The sequence below is a fragment of the Buceros rhinoceros genome, unplaced genomic scaffold (genome assembly GCF_000710305.1).
Source record: "Buceros rhinoceros silvestris isolate BGI_N320 unplaced genomic scaffold, ASM71030v1 scaffold13657, whole genome shotgun sequence".
Taxonomy (NCBI): domain Eukaryota; kingdom Metazoa; phylum Chordata; class Aves; order Bucerotiformes; family Bucerotidae; genus Buceros; species Buceros rhinoceros.
Window position 1 is genome coordinate 26,147 of NW_010424099.1, and position 14,090 is coordinate 40,236.

The 14,090-nt window shown below is 47.0% G+C and overlaps 1 protein-coding gene across 1 annotated transcript in view; it reads left to right on the forward strand.

The window, feature by feature from the left end:
• The window catches only part of LOC104497421 (elongator complex protein 3), a gene marked incomplete at its 5' end in the record, with an annotated part of 35,505 nt that overhangs the window by 12,863 nt on the left and 8,552 nt on the right, over positions 1-14,090 (forward strand). The window contains 2 exons of the mRNA XM_010140670.1: positions 721-948; positions 3,030-3,111. Of these exons, the coding sequence (XP_010138972.1) occupies positions 721-948; positions 3,030-3,111 (310 nt within the window). The remainder of the gene's footprint in view (positions 1-720; positions 949-3,029; positions 3,112-14,090) is intronic.

Sequence of the window (14,090 nt, forward strand, 5' to 3'; positions counted from 1 at the left end):
TGATTCTGTAAAGCTCATGCAACACAACACTCACTCAACACCAACTCTTTCAGATCCGTTCCGGTAGCTCTACCCACTTTGTTCATGTAGGTAGATCCTGTGTGGTGCTGGAAAGAACTGATTGGTAATTAGTAAAGGAGTTGACTGTTGCTTAGACGACCCATGTTCTGTAGACATCTCAAGCCTTTTTTTTTTTTTTTGCAAAGCAGTAGAGACATGGACCTAAATGCAGGTTTGGTGAAGGAAGATGCAAAACTGCTCATCCTACATTAGCAAGATTGTAACTGGAGTTGAATTTCAAGGAGAGCAAATCCCTTGGTTAGAGGCAAGAGTTGCTGCCCCCACTGATTTTGAAGTGATTATGAAACACAAGTAACTCAAAAAACAGAGGGATTTGGTTTCTGTCTTAGGAACAGGTAACCATGAGAGTTCCCAGCCCTCCTTGAAATAGGAACTAGGTTTCTCCTATTGGCCGATACATTTCTATTAAAGTAGTTGCATGTTTTGTCTTTAATATGACTGCAGTAACGACGGTACTGCTAAAATCCATCTAGAATTAAATTGGCCTTTAAGAAAGCACTTCATGTTTTCGCTGAATCATAATAGTTTATGGATCCATGAAATTGGTTTTGGTCTGTTAATGTGTTGCTTATGTATTTTTAAAGACTTTTTCCTTTTCTTTTTTCCTCTTTGTATTCATTGCTGCTTCTCTTTGACCAGATTGAATTAGTTAGAAGAGATTACGTGGCGAATGGTGGCTGGGAGACCTTCCTGTCCTACGAAGATCCAGAGCAAGATATTCTTGTGGGCCTTCTACGGCTGCGGAAGTGTTCGGAAGAGTCGTTCAGACCGGAGCTGAAAGGAGGCGTTTCCATTGTGCGGGAGTTGCACGTGTATGGGAGTGTGGTCCCCGTGAGCAGTCGGGATCCCTCAAAATTTCAGCACCAGGTACTCAAGTCATCTTTAGTTTTTGTCTGTGCCTCTTTCTTGCACCCTCCTCCCCTCTCCCCAGTATAATTGGAGGTGCTTTGAATTACAATCCGCTGCAATAGGAAAAGAATTGAATTTGAGCCCCTTGTTGCATTTCACCTGCTGAAATCACACTGCTTCTGGGTCTTTGCTAGTGTGATCATGTTTAAGGGGTCACAACTGCTCTGAGACTCAGAGAAAACCATGGCAGAACGCTGGCAGTGTTGCTTCAAGCCTAGACAGTACAAGCTTGTGTATGCTGGTGATAATTTGACTTCGACTACTAAGCACCTTTGGTTCTGCAGTATCTTTCCTTCAATATCCTGTGAGACTTGACTGCAAACTGCAAGGAGAACCAAACAAAGGGGATACAGCCATTGTGTCTTTCATTTCCTCCTAAAATTGATCTGGTTCAACAGGTGAATCACACTTCAGAAATCTGAAATAATTATGTGTGAGGAGGTGAGGTTTTCTTTCAGAGGAACATTTATTGAATACATTCTCCATACCAAGACAGAAGGAATCCCAGTCGGGGTCTGAGATTTAAGTGATTTGATGAGACTCATGAGTAAAGTCTCTTAGTCAGGATTGTTTTTGCTTCAGAAGCACTCATGACACCATTTCATATATATCCTAAAGCATATGAGGGACAGAGTGAAGAGCTGTGTTTCTAATTCCTCACAGTGATTCGTGTGAAAATAGCACATCACCCTTCTGCTGCGTGTAACATGCCCTGGCTTGCGGCAAGCAAAAAATGTGAATTCAATTTTGCTCCCCTAGGTTTTGGACCTTTAGACTGAGCTTTTAAGAAAGCAATCAGTTTGTCCTCCTTGCCAGAAGTGCTCAGGGGCAATGTTTTAAATTAACTTCCTTGTATTTATTAATCTTTCCCTGAGTATATGCATTAAGATGCAGTTTGGCTACCCGGTGACATTGTGTGACCGTAAGGCAGTGGCTGGGCGAAAAAATTTAAAAAGAGAAATGGATATTTCCAGTATAGAATAGCTAACACTTGAAGATTTAAGAAGAAAAAAGTCATCATCCTAAGAATTCAAAACAAAATTAAAAAACAAAGCAAGAAAGAAAATCGATTGAAAGTAGCCAACAACATTAAAATAGGCTGTAAATTGAAATTTCATGGCATATGACGCACTCGTGTTCCATTGAAATAGTGTTCAAGAGGTTAATCAGAAAGTGTTCTTCACATCGTGGGGGCAATTTCGGATTAGAAAGACGTTTTCCACTGAAGATTTCTGTCTGTTACTTAAAAATGCCTGTAAGTGTTAAATGGTTTTCGGAATTAAATCACATCTGCTTCAGCCCCGTTCTGTACATCTTGTCAGGAAAACAGATGAACAAAGAGCCGAGTATAATTCCCGCATTCTAATGGTAGGAGGGAATTAATCAAACCAATTATTCCCAGATATACGGACGATGAAGCTGTTTTATAGAGTGGAAAGACTGTTCCCTTGTTTTAAAGCATTACTGTGATTCCAGCAGCACACCCACTGTGTGAGATTTCCAAACGTAGAGGAGTGGATCTGGCCCAGAATATTAACGTGTTCTGCTGCAATTCCTTTTGATTTGGCATATCCTGTGCCACGAGCTGAGCTGGGGAAATCGGCACAGAGCTTGAGCCTAGCCTAGATCTGCCAGGGTTTGGTACAGCCCCTGTGGGTTGCTCCGACAAGCCCCTTGGTCACTGGTGTCTCACTTCCTCATCCTGAAATGAGCATGGTAACGGCTGACTGACCATCAGAGGATTTAACTTCATTCTGTTGCTGCCGTTGAGAAGCAGTCGGACACTGGAACTGCCTATGAATAATTTCACGATCTGATAAAAAAGTCCCTGAGAAAGCTCCACTGTAAAGCTTTGCATTGATACAGCTCTTTGCAAGCCCCTCTCCTGCAATACTCAGCAATATTCCTGATCACAGGATCATCCTGTGACAAAAATATGGGTCTTTTGGAGCCGTGCTAATGCTTACATTCTGACCTTGCTTATGCTTTCTATTTTTACAGAACTTACCTTTTTCTTCCTGTTATTTCTCCCATTATAGGGATTTGGTATGTTGCTAATGGAGGAGGCAGAAAGAATAGCCAAGGAGGAACATGGGTCATGGAAAATTGCTGTAATTTCAGGTACCTTTGCTTTATCCTTTTATAGATATCTCTTAATCTGAAAATAAACCCTCTGCAGCCAGTGCCACTGCTTTGAGCATGCATCAGCTCAGGTAGAAAATGAACATCAGCAGATGCTTCTTCGTCATGGAGTCAAATTCCCCCATAGCTCTGCCCAGACAATGCTGTTATTGGAAGCAGCGTACCAGAGTTCGCACCGCGGGGAACTGTCCTGCTCTTAGCGCCGAAGGAGACAGCCTGTGTGACCAGGGGTGTCTTTCTCCTCCAAACCCTGCTATTTCCCACCTCGCTGAGTTGGCCCCGTCGCTGGTTGTTATTGCTGAGGGCTGCTTTCCAGAGCTGATGAGGATGGAAAATTGCCGGCCTCCATTTTCAAGTCTTTCCGCCAGCACCGTCATTAGGGTGGACAGATGTGCTTTTAGGATACATTAAGCATTATCGTGAAGACGGGAGCTATCTAAGAAGGCGCTGCTGCCCTCTCTCCTGTTTCATTTTCCAGGCATTGTGACTAAGAGTGGCATCAGTTCAGCACGGGTGTGTGAAGTCAAGGTCGGGACTACCTTTGTGTCTCGATTTATCTCCCATTAGCAGTTACGGCAGCTACAGAAAGCTTTTACAGACCTGTATGTTATATAACTGGGCAAGCTGGCGAATTGCATGGGGAGAGAAACTCTTGTTGGCACAAGATTAACGTTGAGGGCCTTAAACAAAATAGCCATAATATAGACCTTTAAAAGAGAATAATCTCCTGCCCCACCGCAAAGCAGAAATGCATAGCATTGACCCAAGCTGCCGGGTGCTGAAGTGAAGAGCTTCTCCATGTGTTTCCAGCTGTGTAATGTCCCCAGAAGGTGAAAAGCCAAAGTGGGGCCGTCTCAACAAGCGCCTGTGGCAGGGGCCCCAGCGTGAGTGAAGATAGTGTACAGGCAGTAGCCAGATGCCTAAAGAGAATTCTAATTTTTGACAAGAACAGAAAACATGCAGCAATTGCTAAAATATGATTGGTGAAAGCGTTCATGTGACTAATTTTAGCTGTCATTTTAGCAAACAGGTGTGACGAATGTATTCTTTGCATCGAGATCCGGTGCAGGAAGTCTCGTTTTGCTGCTTGCAGAGTTTGTGGCATCCTACTAAGAACTTGTCTGTACTTTTTATGGGGGTTTTTCCCCCTGGAGTGCAAAGTACAATATAGTCCGATTTGTCTTTGAATACAGAACACTTCAGCATCTGCACAGACCACAAGTTTTCCAGCTGTTTCCTTGGAGATGTTACCACTTGAATTTCAGTTCTGCTGGAGGTTTTCTCTGAAATAAAAATGCAGCCAGAACTTCTTCCTCCATTAGAGGATTAACTTGGGTTTGCGAATTTTAGGTTCAAAATGGATTTTTAATCTGGGAACCCATTGCAAGGTTAAATCTCCAACATATTGCAAAAATTTGGCTGCTTCCTAGAGGGAAACATGTGAGGGAGATGTGCTCTGAAGATGACTCTCGCAAGACTCTATCTCATTAGAACGGCACGGTTTTGTGAATGCTTTGCTGCAGTGTTTTTTTTAACAGTGTGCTTTCTTCAACGGTATTTTCCAGTCTTGCAGGTAATGGCTGCATCAACACTGGTCAGCTAAGTAATGCCAGAACATGCGAACTGCGTCTGCAGGGCCCTGGTCCAGGCTGGGGCCTGCACCTTGCTGTGGAACTGAGTGGGGCAGTGCTAGTCTGTCGGGGCTGAAACCTCCTCAGGGCTGCTGCTAGGAAAGGAACAGAGTGGATGGTTGAGTTTCTGTGCTCTAACCATGTTTTGGAAAGTTGTGTCGAAGCACTTTCTTTGATTTCTTCAAAAGGAAATAATGTGCATTGTTAAGATAGGACAGCTTGCAGGGTTTTCATTAGTGGCTGAACAGTCAAATCAGTTCAAGTTCAGCTCTGTTTAGAAATCAGAGAATCTTTTGTGTTGAAATGAGCCACTCTGGTTAGAAACAAGCAGCAGTCATCGTGGCAGTGGTGTGGGACTAGATGATCTTTAAAGGTCCCTTCCAACCCAAACCATTCAATGATTCTGTGTTGTCCTGTGACTGTTCTGTACCCTGGCTTTGAGTAAGGCATCTCATACTGACTGGTTTAGGACAGCCCATTTCCTAGGGACCCCAGATGCCTACCTCTAGCTCATGCAGCTGGCAGGGCACCCGCTCACCCTTTGGGGAATGGATTTGCTGAAGCGTGTCCAGAGAAAGACAACGAAGCTGCTGCAGGGTCTGGAGCACAAGTGCGCTGAGGAGCAGCTGAGGGACCTGGCGGGGCTGAGCCTGGAGAAAAGGAGGCTCAGGGGAGACCTTCTCGCTCTCCACAACTCCCTGACAGGAGGTTGGAGCCAGGTGGGGGTCAGTATCTTCTCTCCAGGAAAAAGCAACAAGACGAGTGGAACCAACCAAATGTTGTTCCAGGGGAGGTTGAGATTGTCCCTGAGGAACAATTTGTTCCCCGTTGGGGTTGTGCAGGGCTGTCCCAGGCTGCCCAGGGCAGTGGTGGAGTCCCCATCCCTGGCGGGGTTTCCCAGCCGTGTGGAGGTGGTGCTGAGGGACAGGGGTTAGTGGGGACCTGGCAGTGCTGGGGGAACGGGGGGGACTTGATGATCTTAAAGGTCTTTTCCAACCAAAACAATTCTGTGATTCTGTGAATTTGAGGAGATAAGTCTGGAAGGGTACAGGAGTCTCTGGCTGATTATTTACCACAGCCTTGAATTGAAGTGTGGCTTGAAGTTGTTTTGGAAATGCATTTAACTCAAGGTAAATTCAGATGCAAGTATCTATGTACAGTGTCCAAAGCAGGCAATACAGTTACAAGTGGTTATGAAAAACAGGAAAGAAAGAAAAAAAAACCACCAGATGAGTAATGTGCTTTTAGTGAGGTTACATTAGAAATGCCTCTCCCCTGTCCAGCTGATTTTCTGCCCATCCTGATCAAGGTACTATTCAACATTTCCTGACATCTCAGGCTGTGTCCATTAGAGCCTTACTCATTAGAAACCTCTTTCCTCCATAGCAGAGTGTGTTCGCTGCCAGAGCAAATTTTCCTTTTGTCCAGGCTCCCTGGAGGACCTCAGGCATAATCTTCTCCCCTCTGCCTCTGCTTCCTTCCCACGTATAACCTAGTCGATACTCTTAATTAAACATGATTTCACTTGCCTGCAATCGCCGATGTCCCCTCTCTTAGGTCAGGTGTCGTGCCTTGTACTTGCCCATTTCTTGCTTCCAGGAGGGCTGAAGCTCCTTCCCCCTCAACAGTGAGTCAGTGGTGTATTTCAGCATGAAGTGTGTTGCTGGTTGGTGTTCTCTGCCAGGCAGGACTGTAAAATCATTTGATACAAACATGTAAATGGGAAACAAGTGAGTAATCTGTGATTGCCTCCTGATTAAGATCAGTAGGACCATAATAATCAGATTGGGGTGACTGATCCCAATGTCTTTCTCCTAACAGTACTGCAGCAGCCAGGAATCCACCATCGTGAGGTTGTGAATAGAAATTAAACTAATCCCACCTGTTTTCTGTAGTCTCTCAAGAGATGAAATTCCTCATTACAGTCGGTGACTCATCTCCTAGTCTGTTGGTGCTGCCTGAGCCCATTGTCTCTTGGGTTTAAGGAAACCACGCTACTCTGGCCTTCTCCTTTTGCAGTTAGGGAGAAAACAGAGGTTCAGAACTTTCTAAAAGTAAATCTGATGCATCATCTTGGCACTGGTGAGGCCACACCTTGAATACTGTGTCTGGTTTCGGGTCCCTCACTGCCAGAAGGACACTGAGGGGCTGGAGCGTGTCTGGAGAAGGGCAACAAAGCTGCTGCAGAGTCTGGAGCACAAGTGCACTGAGGAGCAGCTGGTGGACATGGGGGGTTGAGCCTGGAGAAAAGGAGGCTCAGGAGAGACCTTCTGGCTCCCCACAACTCCCTGACAGGAGGCTGGAGCGAGGTGGGGGTTGGTCTCTTCTCCCCAGGAACAAGTGACAAGATGAGATGAACCGGCCACAAGTTGTTCCAGGGGAGGTTGAGGTTGTCCCTGAGGAACCATTTCTTGCCCGTTGGGGTTGTGCAGGGCTGTCCCAGGCTGCCCAGGGCAGTGGTGGAGTCCCCATCCCTGGAGGGGTTTCCCAGCCGTGTGGAGGTGGTGCTGAGGGACAGGGGTTAGTGGGGACCTGGCAGTGCTGGGGAAACGGGGGGACTCAAGGAGCTGAAAGGGCTTTTCCAACCCAGATGATTCTGTGTTACCAGTGTTAAATTCACCTGCGATGAAGAGCATTAAGTGGAGAGAAACTGAGCTGGCATAAATCAGAGGCAAGTTTCAGGGCACGGTTGACGGTCCTCTGAAGTACCCTAATTTCCTCTTGCAAACAGCCTTTTGGTCACCCTAGAAGTAATAAATTACTTGAGTAATCAGCGTCTCATAGTTCATATTGGATGTTGATTCATGGGCTGCCTCAGAGATTGCCAACTGCCAGGGTGTACTCGGGAGACCTTCGGACGAGACTCCAAAGTACGGCTGGGAGGATTGATGGGGTCTGCAGGGGGCTCCCTGGGGTTTTCCTTCCAGCGCTGCTTGGCTATTTTTAGAAGCGCCAATCTTACTAGCTATTAATAAGAGAAGTGGCCCAAGATAAGTGGAAATATGGGAATGTTAATGAATCGACTCTCTGATGTTTGTCTGCTTCAGATTGATGGCCTTTGGAAAAAAAATTAATTAGGGGGATTTGGAAGAAGCCAAGGATAAACCCATATGAAGGGATTGGAATAGCTGCGGTGTACAATCCTCTGGTTCTTAATGAACTTGCGTTTTGAAGGTTTAATAATGTAACAGCTTTGACAACAGGCACGATGCTGTATTAGCTGAGATTACAGTGAACAGGAGCGGTGCTGTCCTTAAGCAAGGACGCTTCTGCAAGGGTGTTCTAGTAGGGATCCTTTTTATATACCATCATAAATCTTACAAAGATTTATAATGTGGCTGGACTTCTGCATCACACAGACCAGAGAACTCCACCTATCTTGTGCCTGTCCCAGCTGAGTGGTTTTTGGGGCTTGTCTTGATTTGTTAAAGCTGTTGTGTGTCTCCGTCTGTAGGAGCTTTTCTTAGAGCGGGCAGAGGAAGAACCACTAAGACAAACCCTACACACAGTCTCGTGAGCGGGAGTTGAACATGTGGGGAGATGTGATGCTTCTCCCTTCCTTAACAACCCTTTCCCCAATCTCAACCCAAACTCTGCCCAGGTTTATAAACCCAAGCAGCTCATTAACGCACAAATTCTGAAATTAGATTGGGTGGCAAGTGTTCAGAAATCAGATTAACAACGAGCTGAAGGTGATTTCCATCCTGGTGAGTTGTCATACACAGCAGTATAAATAGTGTTGAATCAGAACTGTGAGCAATAGCTTTTTTCAGGGATTTAAAAATAAATTTTCATTTCTTTCATGGGGATCTTCCTCTCTGACACTGTTTTTACTCTGCCCGCAAGTGGTAATCCTCTTTTTCAGGGCTGCACCAGGGGTTACAGGCTTAAAGGTCCTTCTTAGTCAGAGCTTTGAGTCTAGAGTTGGTTGAGTCGTGGGTTTCACCTTTGTGGTGTTAATCACCCAGATCTGATGCACAGTTGAGGTCCAGCTTCTGAACTGCTGCTGCAGCCAAGAATTCTTTCTCCGGTGAGTGTTGTTCTCATCCCCGAAGGCTGAGCAAACAGAGTAACGCTCCGCCAGCCTCACCCTGCAATCAGGCTGTGTTCTGAACCTCATCAGCTGCCATCACGCTACCCAGAGCGGGCTGAGGACCTCTCCCCACCTCACAAGCAGAGGTATTCATAAGCCAGCCAGCAGATCCTCCCTATAAAAGCGCTTTTGAGGCAGGACTGCACAAATGAACACCATCAGTTCCTGCACGGCTTCAGAGCACATTAGTTTGTGCTCCTAGGGAAAAAATTAAACATTCAGAGTTTCCCATCAGACTCTTTCCAAAGCATTTTGTTCTCCCTGCTGCTCTTAGGGATGTTCAGATCACAGACAGAAAAGGGAAAAGATGTGGCAGGATTGAACAGAATTGCTGCTGTCCTAACGACAGTGCCAAAACCCGTGCAAGGTCCCTTTCAAACAAAGGGAAATCTGCGGTCATCTGCATCGGGCACCTTGGAGTCCTCACGGGTGATGAAGCGGGGAATGATGCACAAAGCAAGCGAGGCTGCATGGCAGCTGCATCGTGGTGTGTCTAGTTAAATATCACTTCATCTGAAGAGGGCCGATGGGAGAACGGCATGTAATAGACACCAGAGTCGATGACAAACACGCTCAGAGTGTATTCGTAAGGGGAGAGGAGCCTTTGCCAGCCGGGTTAGGAAGGGCGATTTGGATTCTGGCAGCACTCAAGGGAATTAGGGTAGTGACGGGATGGGAAATGCTATCATCCAGTAGTGCTCTGGTTTCATACTGTGCCTGACACTGTAGTTACACCTCTGGTACAGCCACTACATGGATCCTCTGCTCTTTTTAAAGCTTGGCTGATAGTGATCGTGGATGCTTTGGTCCCGGGATGCCGAGATGCCAAGGTACATCCTTCCCCTCCCCGAGACACAGCCTTGTATCTGGACGTTTAACTAAACCAACCAGAATTAAATATTCCCAATAACGTGCTTTCGTGGCCTGCTCGCAGGGTTTCTGTGCAGAGCTCGAAGCGTGCTGCCTGCTCCTTCGTAGGAGGGAGGGAGGGAGGTGCCCCCCACCACCGAAATCAGAGAGTAAAGTAAAAAAGCGAGTGGCTTGTTTATCATGAAGTCGTTGCTCATTTAAGGTAATTTTCTGCATGAGTGGTGCCTTTCTACTCCTCTGATGTGAGGAGTATATTAGTATGCAGGCTTGGGTAGCTGAATGGGAGACCCTGGAGGCATCACTCCATTATTCAGAGCTCTGGGGAGGTCTGATCTGAAATGTCTGTTTTTCCATTTTCCAGCATTTGTAATTGCGTGTGTGTTTTCTTTGCCTTTGTTGGTTTTGTGGTGGTTTGGGGGTTTTTTTCTGTTCGGTTTGGAGGTTTTTTTTTTCTTTTAGTTGCACCCACTTTGAATTTGCATCCGCTTTCCCTTTAAAAAAAAACCCTCAAATCTAAATTACACTAAGACTACTTTAAACATGTTACTCCTCTGATGTCCACAGGTCCTTCGGCACTGAAGTGAGAGCAGTCTTGGTGTTTGAGGCCAGCAGACGGGCTCACAAGCTTGAATTTATAATTGCTTCTTCCTTTTTGGCAGTAGCCGACGCTTGAATTCTGCATTCTGGGATTTTTCTCCTTTTGGCAGGATGCCTCTGCAATCCCTAACGAAGCTTTCTGTTTGACCATCCAATCTACAGACCCGTATCTGTTCCTGCTTGGGGTGGGCTGTTTCTTAGCTCTGTTTTGAGGCTGTATCTCCTGTTTTGCCGCCTGTAGGTGTCGGCACTTGCCAGGGTCCCCTTCAGGAGTCAGTGACGAGCAGTCGCAGGCAGTGACTCAAGCAGTACAGGGGGGTTTCTCACAGCATCCAGGGGATGATTTAGGTCAAACATACGCTCATTCCTTACGTTCCTCCTGCAGCGTAAGTACCTTGTGCTTCTTGTCTCTTCCTCCAATTTGGAGTGTATTTGCTTCAGACTCTGCCCGAAGAATGTGAATAGGCTGCGGCGGGTCAGATCAATACGTCCCTTCTGACGCCGCCAGCGCTGGGTGTCTGTGGAAGGGAGTACATGTTGAGGAAACATGGAAACATATTCTCAGCCTCCAGCCGTTCGTTGCCCAAGAACTTCCAGAATCAGAAAGGGTGCCTTTGTAGCACCCTCGAGGGTTTTTCTGCCTTGCCAGTCTGTCTGCCTGCAACAGCTGATCAGCTTCTCCCCCACCCCTTTCCGGGAGGTTTTTTAGGGCAGTTGCATGCCTTGCCCTTGTACCTTGAGCTGGGGAGGTCGTTGGTCGTTTGGTCTAGGTGAAGGGGGATAAAGGACAGTCGTCTGTTAAAAACTTGCCTGTTGTCTCGAGGGTTCCTATTGCCTTGCTTTGACTTTGCTGCTTGACACCCTATAATTAGCCCCTTCTGACTCTAATCCTGTGGCAAGCACTTCAAACTGTTTCTTTTTAACTACACCAGCCATGAGTGTGTAGAATGTGACATCCAACAAATTCTGTCATGTGGGAAGTCCTGGGTCCTCCCCTCCTCAATGCCGGCAGCGTAAAGCCCCTGACTGGATGGACAGATTCCTGCATCGGGGTCCTTTGTGCTTCCTCTAAGAAGCAGCTTCACTGCTCTGATGTCAGCCTCTGATTTTAGTGGTTACCCTTGGCAGTGGTGATGACCACAGAGATTCGAGTCAGTGTTTTATAGTTACTTGAAGCACCTGAGCAGTAAAATGACACAAATTTATCTTTCAAAGTACAGTAGTTACACATGATAGTGAAAAACTTGGCAGAAATGCTTCCCTACGTCCTTTTAAAGTCATCTTTGTGAACGTAAATAATGTGTGTGCAGGTGCAGTTCCCATCCCAAATACTTCTGTTCTTTTAATGCATGTGTCATCTATTCTAGCAGTCTAGGAGAAGTGGAGAGAGGCTGGAATCAGCAGGTCTGCAGGGACAGAAGGGTGCAAGTGAGTGAACGTAGCACAGAGTGACAGCAGAACACACACGTTCAAGGTTGCTCATGAGGACTCAGTGCCCCTGGAAGTGCCCGCACTACCAGCCCAGGGAGGGAGAAAGCATCACAGCCCAGAGCTGAGCCAAAGAAGGGATCTACTCTGTCATTCCTGGCTGAGCTTTGTGGCTTTCATGCCTCTGCCTTAAAGTCTTGCAGCACAGCTGGCCGATACCTGAGCTGCTCTTCCCAGCCCGTGCCGACACACGGCGTAGCAACAGCCAAGTGTGAGACATCCGCGCGTCAGAGCTTGCCCATGCCCAGGCAGCCTGGCTTCACGCTGCGCCCCTCCTGGCTCCAAGTGTGCTCCGGGCTGTTATGCTATAGTAGCTTCTTGCCAAGTCCTTAATCTCCTGCTCCTCTTTGTGAGAAGCGTTGGAGCTGTGCCAAACTGACATCCTGTCCTGGCACAGAAACACCTTGCTTTGAGTTGGCATGTAGCATTGCTGTTCTTGTTGGGGTTTTGTTTGGGTTTTTTTTTTCAAGGATGTGTCTCCTCCTGTCTCAGGGGTAGCTGCTGGCTTTACCTGTGGATTTTCACTGCTTCCATCTCCAAACCCAAGCTGTACTGTCCAGCACTGCCTCTGTGTGTCTTTCACACATCTTCAGTGTGTGAAAGCCATGTTCCTCAAAACTCTACGCTACTGGCATGAGCAGAGCACAGGTAGCTGCCTCCTACCTCACTTTCTGTGGACACAGCAGAGGTTGGTGGTTTCAGTTCTGGTGACATTTAACAGTTGACGGTACATGGCTTATTTTACCTCCATAACCTGATGATGATGGGGCTACCACTGAGTGTTCCCTTTGTTCACAGCAGACAAATTGAAGGTCTCTGTCCCTGTCTACCTCAGCTAAATCAGCTGCCACAAGGAGAGGGACAGCACCATTCTGCTTCCTTGGCGTCAGAAAGGGGTTGGTGTCTTACTGGTGGTCCTTGATGAACATTCTGGTTGCAGTAGGTGAGCTGCCTCCTTGTCTTAGTGAAGCTGAAAGCTGAGGTGCTGTGGGTGAGGCTGCCGGCACTCCAAGGGCAAGGACCAGGAGGTTTTTATTTATGCGCTGTAAGAGTGCAAATTCCTTTTCCAACACTAAAAGCTAGCTCTATAAATACAGCGCTCCTGCACGGAAGAGCTTTTTCAGCCACAGCCTCTGCTGTGACGTCTGTCAGTGTTATCTGTTTATGCTGGCATCAGAAAAGCAGACGAGCTTGGCTTGTACCAACAGGATTGTCTCCTTATCTCTGTGCAGAAGACGCTTGTTTGGGGAGGTGGGGGATGAGATTGAATTCCTCTATCAAGGATGCTTGCTCTGTTCAAACTGAATGCACCAAGGTCCATTAATAAGCACCCTTTCAAGCGCAGGAGTTTTGTCACCTGTACCTACACCGTCTCCAGGAGCCTTTAAAGGAGCCTGGTCGGCAATTTACTCCCGAGACCGGAGAGGTGTCTGGAATCACAGCCAAATCCACACGAGCACGCCTCATCTTCCGAAGCACTGCTTTCATGTCTCCCTGCAGCGAGATTTCACTGTAGCCTCGCTCCATCCTGGTGACGTAGCAGCCTTATCACAACGGTGTGGAGGTCTGGCACTGCTGCCGTTCCCTGCTATAAGCTAATTGCTATGCGGCAAGATGATCAGCTTTTCCCCCAAGACCAGGTTTCTATTTGTGTTCTGTCAAGTAGAAAATTAACGCGGACACAGGCCAGGGATGTTTCACGCCTGAGTGCACCAAGGCTGAAGGTGGTGATGGGAATGCAAGGTGGATTTCTGAATGGTAGGCATGGAGGATCAGGTGATGTCAAGCGTCGCCGGCCCGCATCATTAGCCAGATCATCAGCGAAGTTGAGTAGCGGGGGAAGAGCCAGAGAAAAAATGCCAGGAGCAGGCACAGTCCTCCTTAACCACCTCTCTCAGTGTGCTTTGTTCAGAACTGAGCTGAACAGCATTTCCGCAGAGTAGGAAAGGGGTGTTGTCTGCAAAGCTTGGAAAGGAGAGGCTTGCTGGTATTAACTCATAATAACCCTATTAATTCATTATTTGCCACGCCGGAGACTTTTCAGGGCCCCCTCGCACTGCAGAGATGGAAACATAGCTGATGTTTGAGTGACCCTCTCCACTCGCGTTGCCGCTGGGTCCAGACGAACATGCAAACGCTTAGGAGCTTCATCAGCAACTTGCCAGAGGGACAATAAAGCTAACACATGCAAAAATGAGCAGAGATCCTAAAGGCTTTTTCCCTGCCCAGTTGTTCTAAGCTCTTTTTAATCAGTAGCACTTTTTTTTGGGGGGGGGGGA